This window comes from Pelophylax lessonae, assembly GCF_965119305.1.
Source record: "Pelophylax lessonae genome assembly, chromosome: 1".
NCBI classification, from domain to species: Eukaryota; Metazoa; Chordata; class Amphibia; order Anura; family Ranidae; genus Pelophylax; species Pelophylax lessonae.
The window spans coordinates 4,869,271-4,887,687 of NC_138768.1; the positions used below are offsets into that span (position 1 = coordinate 4,869,271).

Sequence of the window (18,417 nt, forward strand, 5' to 3'; positions counted from 1 at the left end):
TGGTCACATGCTTAAGACGGCCAATCACAGCTACTGATACATTTGCAGGCATGGCTGGGATGGCTTAGGCACACCAGTTAAACGCTTGTTCATTGGCTGTTGAAAGCCCTCCATGAAAAGCGCGCCAAAGCATGCAAAACCCGGAAATAAAACGACCGAACATGGATTTTTTACCCGAATATACAGTAAAGTGTCCGTGTTCGTGTTCGGGTAACAAAAATCCAATTATTCGGTACGAACACGAATAATACAGTCCGTGTTCGCTCAACACTATCCGCCACCTCTCCTGTCAACAGACACTAGTCAAACTGTTACCTCACGGTCCCGCTGTCACTCCCATTCTGCCCTCTGAGTGGTCCGCGGCTGCTGCCCCACTCGGTCCTCGGGTCACCCATTGCCACTCTTTGTCCCCGGGTTGCCCTCCTCCGGGTTAACCTGTAAGCAGGGGAAGCCTGAAAAGGAGTAGGAGGGAGTCAGCACCTGTCTGTGAGGTGGGGTGGAGTAGCTCACAGCTGTGAGGAAGTGTGGACTGTTTTGTGACCAAGACATTTATCTGGTTACATAAAGAAGACGTAAACCTCTAGTTCTTGGTTGTATCTTAACGTCTTATTCAATAAATGCTGGTTTGTGTCATTATTTCCCTTTATTATGTTGTATCCTGGAGAGTCTTCTTAAAAATGATGAGATCCCCACACTGCTGAGTTGAAGTGGAGGAGGGGAGCCCACAGTCCATGATGGATTTTGTCCTGACTATAAAGGAATTAGTTATTAGGAGACATGTGAGAAGCGTTGGTGAGATTTTAGCCTGTGTGTGTTTAGTGGGGAAAATTCTGTATTGTAGAACCACAATATTCATTGATTTTGGAGGTTTTCCTCATCCACTCTATATGTAATATGGTGGAAATGACGTAGTGTGATACATGGACTAATTATAGATTTCAGCGAGAGTCTTGATAAGTGACGTTCTCCTGTAACACCTGTGTCCTCATATCTTTTCCTACAGTCCAAGTTGGTGGAAAATCTGAATTTGGTAAAGGTTTCCTGATAAGGAGAGCTAAAATTGTTCTAATAACAAGCCTGGAGCTCTCTCCTGATTGGCTGACTGAGCGTATATAAGCTGAACAGATCCTACAACTGTCCTCATATCCAAGAAAATCAGAAAATGGCCACACTGTGGGTCCTGTCCTGCCTGGTCCTGCTTAGCGGAGCCTATGGTGAGTACACATACATGTTTGTAGCACATTGGGATATATATCATTTATATACACATACTATACATATGAAATATTCTATACATACATTCATAGAGAGAATGTAAAACGTACTACATTTGGCAATCTTCATCTTATTGATCACACCGCAGAACTGTTCTAAATGATGAGAATTTACCTTCCAAACCTTCCAATCCACTATGGATAAGACCATGAAACAAGAAAACGACTAAACAATATATGGCGAGGATTGCCCGGCTCTCATTATTTTATTTATTTCTTTTAATGGAAAAAAAAAAACATGAAAATCCGCCTTTGTAACAATCAATTTAGACAAAATGCGAAGACAATAAAAAGAGAGTTAATGAGGAAACAGAGATTGTGTTGTGTTATATGGTAATGTGTAACAATGTATTACTGGCAGTTATAATAAGAATGTGTATTTCTCAGGTTGCGGTGTTCCCGCCATCAGACCTCTTATCTCCGGCTATGCCAGGGTTGTGAACGGTGAAAATGCCGTCTCTGGCTCCTGGCCATGGCAGGTGTCTCTTCAGGTACGATCGTTTCTTAACACATTTTTAACTTGTTGTCTAAATGGAAACATTTCTGGGTTCAATGTCATTTCTAGAGCTCAGTACAAACACATTCCCCATCCCCCAAAATCTAGGACTTCCTGTGGACACAATTTAGAATTTCAATGACTGAACATTTTCCCTGTCAGTTCTAAATAGAAAGGTTTAATGTAACACAGCCGTCTTAGAAAAGCAAAGTGGAAGAAGGCAGAGGTAGGTGACAATGACAACCCTCCTGGAAAAGCAATGGGGGGAGGGTAAGTGAGAAGATGTGTCCCACCAAAAAACATGAAGGAGTAGAAGATGGCACTTAGAAGAACCTAGCTGATCAGCAGGTGATTGGGCCAGGTAGATGCCAGCCAAACGCTATAGTGTGTGTGTGTGTGGGGGGGGGGGGTATGTGAAGAAGCCTCTCCCCTTCTATCCCCCAAGGCAGAACCTCTCTAAAATGGATCAATATTCAAAAAAAAAAAAAAAAGTCTACAGTCTTGCTGGCATGGATAAATGATAACAATAGGAGGGCTGAAGGGGCTGCTTTGGGATTCTTCCAGTGTTAGCAGCGTGTCTGACTGCCTAGACAATAAGTCATGTGATATGAAGCTGAAGGGAAATGTCGGAGTCCAGAATGGCCGCTCCTCTTCTCCAGGAGAAACCCAATGAACGGGGAAAACGGAGCAGAATTTTCTCCGGAAAAGATACATAATAAGACTCTATTATTACACAAGATTGACCTCTTCTAGGGAGACTGATAAAAGCTGATACCACGTCACATTCAGGAGCTCACTCTGCTTGTATCTACAAAATACATTTAATGATGGATCAATAAATACAGAACTGCATTGATTAGAGTATTTTATATCTGCCTGGAGTTCAGCTTCTGGTCATCTATCTGCCTGTGGTCTGCTATGCTATGGTGTGGACCATAGCATTGCTCAGTTTTCTATGGTGGGGGGGGGGTATGAATCTTTATGGGGTAGGTAAAAGAATCTGTATATAAAGCAAAGATCTCTTGACTCTTCTTCTACAGAATAGCACCGGATTCCACTACTGTGGCGGCTCCCTCATCAACAGTCTCTGGGTTGTCACTGCTGCCCACTGCTCAGTCACGTGAGTCTTATATGAGAATATTCTACTACAAAGTCACTGTTCTCTGCAATGCTTCACTGGGAATCTATTCAGTCCGGAGACCGGATACGTCTTAAATATAGAGCCATTTATCCAACTGTCCATCCAGAGCCTCTGGTTTATAGACCGGATACATCCCAAATATAGAGCCATTTATCCAATTGTCCATCCAGAGCCTCTGGTTTATAGACCGGATACATCCTAAATATAGAACCATTTATCCAACTGTCCATCCAGAGCCTCTGGTTTATAGACCAGATACATCCTAAATATAGAACCATTTATCCAACTGTCCATCCAGAGCCTCTGGTTTATAGACAGGATACATCCTAAATATAGAGCCATTTATCCAACTGTCCATCCAGAGCCTCTGGTTTATAGACCGGATACATCCTAAATATAGAACCATTTATCCAACTGTCCATCCAGAGCCTCTGGTTTATAGACCGGATACATCCCAAATATAGAGCCATTTATCCAACTGTCCATCCAGAGCCTCTGGTTTATAGACCGGATACATCCTAAATATAGACCCATTTATCCAACTGTCCATCCAGAGCCTCTGGTTTATAGACCGGATAAATCCCAAATATAGAGCCATTTATCCAACTGTCCATCCAGAGCCTCTGGTTTATAGACCGGATACATGCTAAATATAAAACCATTTATCCAACTGTCCATCCAGAGCCTCTGGTTTATAGACCGGATACATCCCAAATATAGAACCATTTATCCAACTGTCCATCCAGAGCCTCTGGTTTATAGACCGGAGACAGTATAGATCCTTATATACAATTTATAACTATAAACTCTCTTTATTTCAAGAAATTATAGGTAAGGTTTGTAGAAAGTATAGAGATGTAGGTAATATGAGTTGTATCATTTTGGACCATTTACTGAATTACTGTGAAGAAGTGACTTTTCTCTGCCAGACATGTAAAATGTCCTCATGTATAGAGAGAACAAGGTTGGGTCTGAAAACCAACACGACACCCAACCATTTACCAATGACCTGCCATGTTTGTCTTCCATCCAGATCTTCCCACCGTGTGGTGTTGGGTGAATTCGACCAGTCCTCCAATGCTGAGCCCATCCAAGTCAAGTCCATCGGCAGAGTAAGTTCTTATTACTAAAGGAGAACTCTCATAGTTTTATGAGTTTTATATGAGATCAAAGAGTGTCATCAATGGAACGTCTAAGCTTCCTTCCTATGTAGAGATTGTAGTGATATATGTATGGGTGGGATGACTTATTTCCTATTGCATTAAAGGCCGTGCTTCCTGCATGGTCATGGAGCACAGATTGGGACTTGTAATATTCCCAGACATAGAACAGGGTTCAGAAGACTTTACAAGACATTTCTTTCTCTCTTCCAAAACTTTCTTTTAAGTTTTCAACAGTTAGGTATGGGTAGGTTTTATTGCAGGTTTTATTCCTCTGTGTGTCCCCTCAGAGGAGATTTCCATTTACTTCCTGTCTTGGTGACATACTGTCACATACTGAAATACAGGGACATGGGAAAAATGTGTTTATACTGCCATCTTTTAAGGAGATCAAATACTTAAATAAATATAAATAAGCCCATTTTAATGAAAAAGATTTTAGTTTGGATGATAGGATTTCTGAATGTACTGGGATCTTCTGCTTTACCAAAGGAGGGATCTTCTAGGCACAAGGTGTGCGCTCCAAGACTGCAATTGGTCTTATAAATGGGGCTTTGTTTGCTCCCACATCCCAAAGCCAGAGAGCCATTAAATCTGACCTCCAGCCTTCCCTTCAGTCTTGCCCAGTTGTACCAGCTCCTCTCCTGGACTGAAACGGGTTAATCTGATTTCCCTGCACACCGTGAGCTTCTCACAATGTGCGTTAGAAGCTGCAGCAAGTGTGATAGAGCCCCGCCTCATTTCCTGGCTGGTGGACACCCATCATCACCTGGCCTCAGAGTGGGCTACCTTGGATCTCTAGCTGTAGTGAAACTACAAATCCCATAATGCCTCAGTCTCTGGAGGTCATATTTGTAGTGTAATGGTAAATATATAGAGTAAGCACATCACATGACAAAAATGTTTTAGCAATAAAGTTGCATTACACATATAGATATAATTATACAATAAGTACAAATATCTAAGTATGGCTCATCACATCAAGCATAACATAGCATAGGTATTCACTCTGCTGCTAAATCCAACCAATAAAAATCCATGTATTGTATAAAGGTACAATGAGCACCACCTAAATCATATAGCAGCTGATGTTCAGAAATACATCCAGGAATTCAGTACCCAGAATAGAGTAATGGAAAGGACAGCTGAGCCAGACCCTGGTGAAAGAGAGAGGAGGAGGAGGAAGAACACAACGTTCCGGGGGTGTAAGGACCCCCTTTTCTGAGGAAAGTAGTGGATTCTCGAGAAAGGGGTTTCTTACACCCCCGAAATGTTGGATTTTTCTTCCTCCTTGCTTTTCACCAGGATCTGCCTCAAAATACAAACTGAGAAGGTTCAGAGGGACATTTATTACAAGTTCAGTAGTAGATTCTGATTTACTAAAATCTATAAAAACGTTAATCCTCATTATAACTTTTCTCAGTTCTTCAGACACCCCCAGTACAGCACCCAGACCAAGGCCAATGACATCGCCCTGATCAAGATTTCCAGTCCTGCCACCCTCAATGACCGTGTCTCCTCCGTGTGTCTTGCTGCTTCCTCTGATGTCTTCAGTGGAGGAGAAAGATGCGTCACCACCGGATGGGGATACACCAATGCTGCCAGTAAGGGGATTAAATCTTCTTCAATAATAAAAAGTATTAACCAGTTAAAGTCCTTGGGCATACAAGGTATGTTCTAAAAAAATCATGAAAGATTTTAGGACATTCCTTGTATGCTTTGGTCCTCCTGCTGTTTCCACAGCTCTAGTTGGTGAGACTCAGCAATTATTTTAGGATCGGGGTCATTCTTGGTGCACCAGGAGCTTAGGCAGTGACTCCTATGTAAGTGATGCCTGCAAACTGTTTACAAGCATCAATGATGAAATATTATAGTTACAATGTCAAAGAATGTGATTTAAAATGTTAACATTGTTTCTATTGAATCCATTTTAACCCTTAGTGAACCAATCTTAATGGACTCCTATTTTTCCATTAAAGTGTATTTTTTAGCCAAAATGTGTTTTTTGTTTTCCCCTTTACTTCCCATTACCTCTTACTGGAGAATTATTTGTAAAGTAAGGGGAATCCCTTCTTAGACAGTTGTGACATGTGTTCCCCTTAAATGATTCTTCTCCCTTCCTGTTTCAGTGGCATCCCTAAAATTTTAGATTTCCCATCACTATCTGTCCCAATGGCCACCAAGATCAACAGAGATGATGAATCTCCCCAGAGATCTCACAGACAGCAATAGCCATGGTGGCGCCCTGTACTGGTGGGCTAGTGGCGCCCTTTTTCCTTGTATTGCAGTGACTCTTCATGGACATTGGATGGTCACTACGACTTATTATCATACATGTACAATTATTTTCCCATTTTCCTTTTCAGTCATTGGGGCCTAGTCATGAAAACTGACATAATAGATCAATGAAATGTGACTTAGAAAGCTCCAATGAACTGGTGACATGAAGGATCTCATGTATTATGCTAGGATTTTGGTAGAAAAAAATATGATTTGATTTTTTTTTTTAAATGAACAAAGAAATTACTAGGAGGAGCTTCATAAGTTAGGAAAACCGTCAGACATTTCCAGTAAAAATGGGGAAAAATATCAGTTTCTGTCTGGTATGGACAGACATCACAATGATTTGTCATAACGTGGTCTTCTACAGAGGGCTGTACATAGAGATGTCTAGAGGTTATATATGTTAGTTGCTGTCCATCCTTTACATTAACCCTTTTCTCTCTCTTTCTCTCCCAGCACTAGCCTCCCCAGCTAAGCTCCAGCAGGTGGCTCTTCCTCTTCTGACCAACACTGAGTGCCAGAGATACTTTTTACCCAGAATCCAGACCTCCATGATCTGTGCTGGTGCCTCTGGGGCCTCCTCCTGCATGGTACGATGACCTACAGACTTTCTATTGACCAGTGTTTGCTCTCTGTAGTTATCTCATTGAACAGAACAATAGCTTATGGGTCCAAATGTCTTCAAAGTGGGTCACTTTATATGAGGTAGGACAGTCCATGTAGCTTGACAATCATACATAGAATATTATATATATATTAATATAGGCTTGGGTATTAAATTAACCCTAATTAGTGAAAAGTGAATACTGAACTTTTTGCTCCACCATTGATGGTCCTATGTTCTGTTTGATATGGTGGATTATCTTCTACATATCACTGTTGTTGAAATCTGGTGAGGAGTTCTTTAGACCCTTCACTGTTGTTGGTAAAACTAAGTGGTGAGGAGTTCCTTAGACCCTTTAATCGTTCATATTTGTGTTTCATTACTTTTTTACAGAGTTCAAGTTCTCTTCTTAGACCCCTTGAGGTTCTTTTGTCAAAGAATACTGCACAGTGCTTGGCTTTGTGGTTGAGCAGTGCCAATATTGTGTGTAGATGACCTTGCCTGGACCATACAAAGTCCAAAAATTGGAAATTATGTCATAAGGCCATCTTACAGTGTGTGTCTAACATTTGCATTAGTCTATACAGAGATGGGAAGGGTTATAAGTAGGGTTGAGCGGACACCTAGATGTCCGTGTTCGACGGGTTCGGCCGAACTTTAAAAAAAAGTCCGGGTCCGTGTCCCGGACTTTTACCGAACTTTTCCCGGACACCGAACCCCATTGAAGTCAATGGGGACCCGAACTTTAAGGCACTAAAATGGCTCTAAAACACCAAAGGAAAGGGCTAGAGTGCTGCAAATGGCAGCAAAACGTAATTAAGAGCATGGCAAGTGCTCTGCAAACAAATGTGGATAGGGAAATAACTTAAAACAACAAAAAAAAACAGAAAAATAAAACAATGTTCTTCTTCATCTCTGAAGGACGAGGCCCATATGGAGTAGGAGGGAGGTTGAGGTGGTGGTGGATGTGGCGGTGACATAGGCGTGCGCACAGGGTGTGCTGGGTGTGCCTGGGCACACCCTAATCACCTAGGGCACATAGCATTGCCAGTGAGGAGATGGGAAAGATCTCCCTGGGACCTGCTCTGCTCTATTTCTCCTTGCCTACAGGTACATGGCCCCGATACATTACTCTCCCTGCTGGCAAACACATGCATGTGTATTTCAACTTTGGGGTGCACACCTTAATGCAATAGGCTGCGCACACCTATGGGCGGTGTAGGTGGAAGCGGCGGTGGAGGAGGACCAGGGCCGGATTAACAGCATCATGGGCTTGGTGCTGAGGATTTTGAAGGGCCTTAGGGCCGTGCCTTGCCATGCACCCAGAGGAGGAAGGGTGCAGCCATGCATGCCTAATTCAACATGGGATGCTGTCTCTGAAGCCCATAAACACATCCATGCATCGCCAACTGTCCCTCCTTGTCCGGCCTTCGCGCTGTGTGGGGAGGTTCTGAGGGTGCTGCCTGGGGAAGTGAGCATAGAAGCTAGACTTCTGTGTTTACAAGTGACAGAAGAGCGGTAACAGTGAATATGGCCAACCCGGGGGCCTATATAAAAGGTAGGGGCCTGGAGCTGCAGCTCCAATAGCCCCTACATTAATCTGGCCCTGAGGAGGAGGACGAGGTAGCCAACACTGCTTCTTTTCACAAATTTTAAATGAGGGTACACCCCAAAAGAGTGAGAAAGAGCAAAAATGGAACAATGGGTGGGTAAGGTCGGTATCCATTGCTATTCTGCACAAGGTACGGAAAAGTCCCGTGGGATCCATGCCTGGTTCATTTTAATGAACGTGAGCTTGTCCACATTGTCTCTGGACAGGCGGCTGCGCTTGTCTGTTATAACGCCCCCAGCCGTGCTAAATACCCGTTCAGATAATACACTGGCTGCAGGGCACGCCAGCACCTCCAAGGCGTAAAGGGCAAGCTCAGGCCATGTGCCCAATTTGGAGACCCAGAAGTTGAAGGGGGCAGACCCGTCATTCACTACATGTAGGCGTGTGCACACATACTGCTCCACCATGTTGGTAAAATGCTGCCTCCTGCTAAGACGTTCCATCTGAGCTGCTGGTGCTGCTGTTTGTTGTGGCGTGCTGACAAAGCTTTTCCACATTTCGGCCATGCTAACCCTGCCTTCTGAGGTGCTGGCGGTGCCCTGGTTGCGTTGGCGACCTCCTCCTCCTCCTCCTCTGCCTTGTGCTTCCACTGTGGCCCCGCTGTCAGATGGGAATGCCAGCAGCATGGCGTCTACCAGCGTGCGCTTGTACTCGCGCATCTTGCGATCGCGCTCCAGTGAGTGAATTAAGGACGGTACGTTGTCCTTGTAACGGGGATCCAGCAGCGTGGCCACCCAGTAATCAGCACAAGTTAGAATGTGGGCAACTCGGCGGTCGTTGTGGAGACACTGCAGCATGTAATCGCTCATGTGTGCCAGGCTGCCCAGAGGCAACGAAAGGCTGTCCTCTGTGGGAGGTGTATGGTCCGTGTCCTCTGTATCCCCCCAGCCACGCACCAGTGATGGCCATGAGCTGGCCTGGGTGCCACCCTGCTGTGAACATGGTTCCATCTCCTCCTCCAGCTCCTCCTCCTCCTCATCCTCCTCATCCTCCAGAACTGTGCCCCTGCTGGACAATTGCGTCCCTGGCGTTTGCGTGTGCAGGAACCCACCCTCGGAGCCCCTTGCGAATGACTGCCCTGAAAGCCTTGGAAATGTTACCTCTTCATCCTCCTCCTCCTCCTCATCCTGTGCCACATCCTCTTCCATCATCGCCCGAATTGTTTTTTCAAGGAGGCATAGAAGTGGGATAGTTAAGCTGAGAACGGCGTCATTGCCACTGGCCATGTTGGTGGAGTACTCAAAACAGCGCAACAAGGCACACAGGTCTCGCATGGAGGCCCAGTTATTGGTGGTGAAGTGGTGCTGTTCCGCAGAGCGACTCACGCGTGCGTGCTGCAGCTGAAACTCCACTATGGCCTGCTGCTGCTCGCACAGTCTTTCCAGCATGTGCAAGGTGGAGTTCCACCTTGTGGGCACGTCACATATGAGGCGGTGAGCGGGAAGGCCGAAGTTACGCTGCAGCGCTGCCAGGCGAGCAGCAGCAGGGTGAGAACGCCGAAAGTGCGCACAAACGGCCCGCACTTTCTGCAGCAGCTCTGACATATCGGGGTAGTTTTTAAGGAACCTCTGCACCACCAAATTCAGCACATGCGCCAGGCAAGGGATGTGCGTCAAACCGGCTAGGCCCAGAGCTGCTATGAGATTTCGCCCGTTATCGCACACCACCAGGCCGGGCTTGAGGCTCGCTGGCAGCAACCACTCATTTGTCTGCTGTTCCATGCTCCTCCACAACTCCTGCGCGGTGTGTGGTTTGTCCCCCAAACAGGCAAGTTGTAAAACTGCCTGCTGTCGTTTACCCCTGGCCGTGCTGAAGTTGGTGGTGAAGGTGTTACGCTGTCCGGATGAGGAGGCGGTAGAGGATGAGGAAGCGGAGTAGGAGGAGTTAGGAACAGGAGGCAAACTGAAGCGCCCTGCAATCCTCGGTGGTGGAAGGACATGCGCCAAATTGCTATCCGCCTCAGGCCCATCCGCCACTGCATTTACCCAGTGTGCCGTTAGGGAGATATAACGCCCCTGACCGTGCTTACTGGTCCACGTATCCGTAGTTAGGTGGACCTTGGCACAGATGGCGTTGCGCAGTGCACACCTGATTTTTTCCCCCACTTGGTTGTGCAGGGAAGGGATGGCTTGCCTGGAAAAGTAGTGGCGGCTGGGCACGACGTACTGTGGGACAGCCACCGACATAAGGTTTTTAAAACTGTGCGTCTCCACCAGACGGAATGACAGCATTTCAAAGGCCAATAATTTTGAAATGCTGGCATTCAGGGCCAGGGATCGCGGGTGGGTAGGGGGGTACTTCCTCTTCCTCTCAAGTGTTTGGGAGATGGAAAGCTGAACGCTTCCACGGGACATTGTGGAGATGGTTGTTGGTGACCCAGGTGGTGGTGTTGCTGACAGATCGTCTGTTTGCGGGGTGGCAGGTGCCGGTATCACTACAGATGTGGCTGGAGCGGCCGAGACTGCAGCAGAAGAGGAAGCAGGATGAGCCAGAGACGTTTCTTGGTTTTGAAGGTGTGTACTCCACTGCAGCTCGTGCTTTGCACTTAGATGCCTGATCATGCAGGTTGTGCTCAGGTTGAGAAGGTTCATGCCTCGCTTCAAGCTCTGATTGCACAGGGTGCAAACCACTCGTGTCCTGTCATCAGCACATTTTCTAAAGAACTTCCACGCTAGAGAACTCCTTTGAGCTGACTTTGGTGCGCTCGTTCCCTTGCTGCGTTGGGCAGTAGCGGGCGTAGTGTCTAGGGCACGGCCGCTCCGCTTCTGCACCCTGCTCCCTCTTCTGCTGTGCTGGTGGCTCTGTGCGACCACCGCCTCTTCCTCCAAACTACTCAGTTCACCTGCATGACGTTCATTCCATGTGGGGTCGAGGACCTCATCGTCCTCCACATCATCTTCCACCCAGTCTTCACCCCTGCCCTCCTTGTCGGTCTCCACAATGCTGAACGCCGCAGCAGTTGGCACCTGCGTTTCGTCATCATCGGAGACGTGCTGCGATGATCCTTGCATGTACTCATCTTGAGAAATAAGTGGTTGGGCATCGCTGCACTCAATCTCTTCCACTTCTGGGGCAGGGCTAGGTGGATGGCCCTGGGAAACCCTGCTGACAGAGTCCTCAAAAAGAATAAGAGACTGCTGTATGGCTTGGGGCTCAGACTGCTGGCCTGATTTGCAAGGGGGTGAGGTGAAAGACGGTTGGACATTGGCTGCAGGTGCCAACTCTGACCTTTCTGCAGTAGACTGGGTGGGAGACAATGTGAAGGAACTGGAGGCACTGTCAGCAGCAAACCAATCTACTATCGCCTCAACTTGTTCTGGCCTCATCACTTCTAGGGGCGTTTGATGCCCTACCAAATACTGATGCAGGTTCTGTCGCCTACTCACACTTGAGGAAGGTGTTTCACTTGTGCGTGTAGCTGGCACAGATCGACCATGTCCTCTCCTTGCAACAGGAGCTCTACCAGCAGCACCACGACCCAGGCCACGGCCCTTATTTGACGGTCTCCTCATATTTCTGTAATTTAAGATCTTGCCCTAGAAAGGTTTTTATTGAATAGCGGAATAGAAAATATGATCCAAAAAAAGTGTATGTATATCACACGTACACAACCACACTAGGCCCCAATTACTATTGTTTGTACCCCTAAAAGGCTAGGAGTAGGGGGAGTATGGAACAGGCAGCACCCTCAAACCTTCAGAAGTATGAGATGAACCCCAACAACTTGGAAAGGTGGATCTCTCTCACACGTACCGACACAGACTATCCCGCAATTCAATTGATCCTCAAAGGTTTTTATTGAATAGCGGAATAGGAAATATGATCAAAAAAAGTGTATGTATCTCGCACGTACACAACCACACTAGGCCCCAATTACTATTGTTTGTACCCCTAAAAGGCTAGATGAGGAGTAGGGGGGGTATGGAACAGGCAGCACCCTCAAACCTTCAGAAGTATGAGATGAACCCCAACAACTTGGAAAGGTGGATCTCTCTCACACGTACCGACACAGACTATCCCGCAATTCAATTGATCCTCAAAGGTTTTTATTGAATAGCGGAATAGGAAATATGATCAAAAAAAGTGTATGTATCTCGCACGTACACAACCACACTAGGCCCCAATTACTATTGTTTGTACCCCTAAAAGGCTAGATGAGGAGTAGGGGGGGTATGGAACAGGCAGCACCCTCAAACCTTCAGAAGTATGAGATGAACCCCAACAACTTGGAAAGGTGGATCTCTCTCACACGTACCGACACAGACTATCCCGCAATTCAATTGATCCTCAAAGGTTTTTATTGAATAGCGGAATAGGAAATATGATCAAAAAAAGTGTATGTATCTCGCACGTACACAACCACACTAGGCCCCAATTACTATTGTTTGTACCCCTAAAAGGCTAGATGAGGAGTAGGGGGGGTATGGAACAGGCAGCACCCTCAAACCTTCAGAAGTATGAGATGAACCCCAACAACTTGGAAAGGTGGATCTCTCTCACACGTACCGACACAGACTATCCCCCAATTTAACTGATCCCCAAAGGTTTTTGATTAAATAGCGGAATAGAAAATATGATCCCAAAAAAGTGTATGTATATCACACGTACACAACCACACTAGGCCCCAATTACTATTGTTTGTACCCCTAAAAGGCTAGGAGTAGGGGGAGTATGGAACAGGCAGCACCCTCAAACCTTCAGAAGTATGAGATGAACCCCAACAACTTGGAAAGGTGGATCTCTCTCACACGTACCAACACAGACTATCCCCCAATTTAACTGATCCCCAAAGGTTTTTGATTAAATAGCGGAATAGAAAATATGATCCCAAAAAAGTGTATGTATATCACACGTACACAACCACACTAGGCCCCAATTACTATTGTTTGTACCCCTAAAAGGCTAGGAGTAGGGGGAGTATGGAACAGGCAGCACCCTCAAACCTTCAGAAGTATGAGATGAACCCCAACAACTTGGAAAGGTGGATCTCTCTCACACGTACCAACACAGACTATCCCCCAATTTAACTGATCCCCAAAGGTTTTTGATTAAATAGCGGAATAGAAAATATGATCCCAAAAAAGTGTATGTATATCACACGTACACAACCACACTAGGCCCCAATTACTATTGTTTGTACCCCTAAAAGGCTAGGAGTAGGGGGAGTATGGAACAGGCAGCACCCTCAAACCTTCAGAAGTATGAGATGAACCTCAACAACTTGGAAAGGTGGATCTCTCTCACACGTACCAACACAGACTATCCCCCAATTTAACTGATCCCCAAAGGTTTTTGATTAAATAGCGGAATAGAAAATATGATCCCAAAAAAGTGTATGTATATCACACGTACACAACCACACTAGGCCCCAATTACTATTGTTTGTACCCCTAAAAGGCTAGGAGTAGGGGGGGTATGGAACAGGCAGCACCCTCAAACCTTCAGAAGTATGAGATGAACCCCAACAACTTGGAAAGGTGGATCTCTCTCACACGTACCAACACAGACTATCCCCCAATTTAACTGATCCCCAAAGGTTTTTGATTAAATAGCGGAATAGAAAATATGATCCCAAAAAAGTGTATGTATATCACACGTACACAACCACACTAGGCCCCAATTACTATTGTTTGTACCCCTAAAAGGCTAGGAGTAGGGGGAGTATGGAACAGGCAGCACCCTCAAACCTTCAGAAGTATGAGATGAACCCCAACAACTTGGAAAGGTGGATCTCTCTCACACGTACCAACACAGACTATCCCCCAATTTAACTGATCCCCAAAGGTTTTTGATTAAATAGCGGAATAGAAAATATGATCCCAAAAAAGTGTATGTATATCACACGTACACAACCACACTAGGCCCCAATTACTATTGTTTGTACCCCTAAAAGGCTAGGAGTAGGGGGGGTATGGAACAGGCAGCACCCTCAAACCTTCAGAAGTATGAGATGAACCCCAACAACTTGGAAAGGTGGATCTCTCTCACACGTACCAACACAGACTATCCCCCAATTTAACTGATCCCCAAAGGTTTTTGATTAAATAGCGGAATAGAAAATATGATCCCAAAAAAGTGTATGTATATCACACGTACACAACCACACTAGGCCCCAATTACTATTGTTTGTACCCCTAAAAGGCTAGGAGTAGGGGGAGTATGGAACAGGCAGCACCCTCAAACCTTCAGAAGTATGAGATGAACCCCAACAACTTGGAAAGGTGGATCTCTCTCACACGTACCAACACAGACTATCCCCCAATTTAACTGATCCCCAAAGGTTTTTGATTAAATAGCGGAATAGAAAATATGATCCCAAAAAAGTGTATGTATATCACACGTACACAACCACACTAGGCCCCAATTACTATTGTTTGTACCCCTAAAAGGCTAGGAGTAGGGGGAGTATGGAACAGGCAGCACCCTCAAACCTTCAGAAGTATGAGATGAACCCCAACAACTTGGAAAGGTGGATCTCTCTCACACGTACCAACACAGACTATCCCCCAATTTAACTGATCCCCAAAGGTTTTTGATTAAATAGCGGAATAGAAAATATGATCCCAAAAAAGTGTATGTATATCACACGTACACAACCACACTAGGCCCCAATTACTATTGTTTGTACCCCTAAAAGGCTAGATGAGGAGTAGGGGGAGTATGGAACAGGCAGCACCCTCAAACCTTCAGTATGAGATTGTGTTCACTGTACCCCACAAAGATTGAGTTCACTGCACCCCACAATGATTGTGTTCACTGCACCCCACAAAGATTGTGTTCACTGCACCTCACAAAGATTGTGTTCACTGTACCCCCCAAAGATTGTGTTCACTGCACCCCACAAAGATTCTGTTCACTGTACCCCACAAAGATTGTGTTCACTGCACCCCAAAAAGATTGTGTTCACTGCACCCCAAAAAGGATGTTGTTCACTGCACCCCAAAAAGGATGTTGTTCACTCCACCCCAAAAAGATTGTGTTCACTGCACCCCACAAAGATTGTGTTCACTGCACCCCAAAAAGATTGTGTTCACTGCACCCCAAAAATGATTTTGTTCACTGCACCCCAAAAAGGATTTTGTTCACTGCACCCCAAAAAGGATGTTGTTCACTCCACCCCAAAAAGATTGTGTTCACTGCACCCCAAAAAGATTGTGTTCACTGCACCCCACAAAGGATTTTGTTCACTGCACCCCAAAAAGATTGTGTTCACTGCACCCCAAAAAGGATGTTGTTCACTGCACCCCAAAAAGGATTTTGTTCACTGCACCCCAAAAAGATTGTGTTCACTGCACCCCACAAAGGATTTTGTTCACTGCACCCCACAAAGATTGTGTTCACTGCACACCAAAAAGGATTGTGTTCACTGCACCCCAAAAAGATTTTGTTCACTGCACCCCAAAAAGATTGTGTTCACTGCAGCCCAAAAAGATTGTGTTCACTGCAGCCCAAAAAGATTGTGTTCACTGCAGCGCAAAAAGATTGTGTTCACTGCAGCCCAAAAAGATTGTGTTCACTGCAGCCCAAAAAGATTGTGTTCACTGCAGCTCACACACAGAAAAATGGATGTGGATCACTGACACCTGCCTATCTCCAATCCCACACCACACAGCAATATCGATTGTAGTTTGTAGAACACAGTTTCCCTAAAATTCAGCAGACTCTGTCCCTAACAGGATTGAGAAGAGATCGTAGATCAGGATTGAGTGCAGACCCCACCCCCCACACAGCAATATCGATTGTAGTTTGTAGAAGACACTGACCCTATATAATTCAGCAGACTCTATCCCTAAAATGCCTACAACTCGCCCTGCCTAAACACTCCGACCTGTCCCTCAATTCTATCCGGACACAAATGGTTTTTTCCTGCCTATCTTTCCCTAATCAGCAGCCAGCACGTTGATGTGTGCTCTGTCCCTGAATCTAAGCAGCATAATGACGCCGCTGCGGCTGCCTCGAACTTATAAAGACTTGGTCACATGCTTCAGACGGCCAATCACAGCTACTGAGACATTTGCAGGCATGGCTGGGATGGCTTAAGGCACACCAGTTAAACGATTGTTGATTGGCTGTTGAAAGCCCGCCATGAAAAGAGCGCCAAAGCATGCAAAACCCGGAAATAAAACGACCGAACACGGATTTTTACCCGAACATACAGTAAAGTGTCCGTGTCCATGTTCGGGTACAAAAAATCCAATTATTCGGTACGAACACGAATAATACAGTCCGTGTTCGCTCAACACTAGTTATAAGCCTTCAAAATGTTACTGCTATTGAATGGCTCCCTTCATAAAAATCTCCCCTCACTTTCTGCCAGAACTAATAAAATACATCATCAGTTACAGCTTTTCTTTCAAATGTATGTTAACATAAAAAAATAACATAGGGACTACATTGCTCTGCCTCTCATGATCCAAGTGTCGGTTCCATTTATTACTCTGGTTACTATAACTAGGGGACAGGAGCTGTTTATGACAGCCCAGTCAATGTGTTTTAGGCACACAGAGAGCGAACTCTCAGCACAGGAACTTTGGACGTCTATGGATCCATACATGCAGCATGAGAGTGTTAAAGCACACCCTCTTTAGCATTATGTTGTCGTCAAGTGATTCATCCAAATGATAGATGATTACTTGAGAACTCTTCTGTAATTCTCCCTTTTGCTCCTTTTCAGGGTGACTCTGGTGGACCCCTTGTGTGCCAGAGGAACGGAGCCTGGAGACTGGCCGGTGTTGTGTCCTTTGGCAGCGCTTCCTGCTCTCCATCTTCTCCCGGAGTCTACGCCCGCGTCTCCACCCTCAGATCCTGGGTGGACCAGACTGTTGCCGCCAACTAAATACCATCCAATGTCCTTCTGATACTCAATAAAGTCACTTTTGTATTAATATAAAGCTGTGGATTTTCTTAGGATTTATAAGTTCACAAAATAAAGAAGAAAATATATTAAACAGATTATATAAATGAGATGCCTAAAAGGTTCTTTCAATTTCTTATGGTGGAGACAGTTTGTGATTCACCCCTTCTGTTCCATTCACAGTTTATCTCTCCCCACTTCCACATTTTACTTCTGCACCCCATCTACATCTCAGCCCACCCCCAACAACTCTCTTACCTCTGCACCATTTCCCCCCTTCACAGCTCTCACTTTGCACAACCTACCATCCCCCCCCCCCAGCTCCCATCTCTGAAAAAATCCTATCCTTCTCAGTTCTCACATATCACCCCCCCCCCACCTCCAGCACTTACCTCTGCACAACCTTTCCTCTCCCACCACAGCTTGTACTTAAATTATAAGGTTTGTATACTAATGCTAGAAGTCTGGCCAACAAGATAGGAGAACTGGAGCTGTTATTGTATGAGGAGGATTTTGATATTGTATCTTGAATCTCAGAGAACAAACTAAATAAAGGTATTGGCCAGTGCATTCTGTCAAGGATTAAGATATTGTGGGAATCTTGGAGACTTGGCTTGACAGCTCTCATGATTGGCTGGCAAACATCCAGGGGTTTTCCCTTTATCGTAGAGATAGAGAGGGCAAAAAAGGAGGAGGGGTATGCCTATATATCAAGAATAATCTGCAAATAAATATGAAGAATGATATAACTAATGGGGCAAGGGAGAAAAGTGGAATCCCTTGAAGGGGAAGGTACTATGGGGAAGGTAATATTGGGTGTAGGCCCCCCAACCAGAGGGAGGAGGGGGAGGCGGAGCTCCTATCACAGCTCGGAATGACAGCAAGGAGGGGAAACGTTGTTATAATGGGGGACTTCAATTATCTGGATATAGATTAGGTAGAAGGAACCGCGCATTCATCTAAGGCTCTCCATTTCCTAAATATTTTGCAGGA

At 45.4% G+C, this 18,417-nt stretch overlaps 1 protein-coding gene across 1 annotated transcript; it reads left to right on the forward strand.

Moving 5' to 3' along the window:
• Positions 1–1,153: 1,153 nt before the first annotated feature.
• LOC309559559 (chymotrypsin A-like) lies at positions 1,154–17,410 on the forward strand. Its single transcript, XM_082262865.1, has 7 exons — positions 1,154–1,214; positions 1,662–1,765; positions 2,811–2,890; positions 3,945–4,023; positions 5,495–5,675; positions 6,811–6,944; positions 17,245–17,410. The coding sequence occupies exons 1-7, from the start codon at positions 1,163–1,165 to the stop codon at positions 17,404–17,406; spliced, it is 792 nt and encodes a 263-aa protein (XP_082118991.1). The 5' UTR covers positions 1,154–1,162; the 3' UTR covers positions 17,407–17,410.
• Positions 17,411–18,417: the final 1,007 nt, after the last annotated feature.

Bases quoted from the DNA above. Each gene is read 5' to 3' on its own strand.
- LOC309559559 (XM_082262865.1), top strand. From the start codon at position 1,163: ATGGCCACACTGTGGGTCCTGTCCTGCCTGGTCCTGCTTAGCGGAGCC. The intron at 1,766-2,810 runs GTACGATCGTTT...CTTCTTCTACAG, and splicing joins CATGGCAGGTGTCTCTTCAG to AATAGCACCGGATTCCACTA. The intron at 2,891-3,944 runs GTGAGTCTTATA...TCTTCCATCCAG, and splicing joins GCTGCCCACTGCTCAGTCAC to ATCTTCCCACCGTGTGGTGT.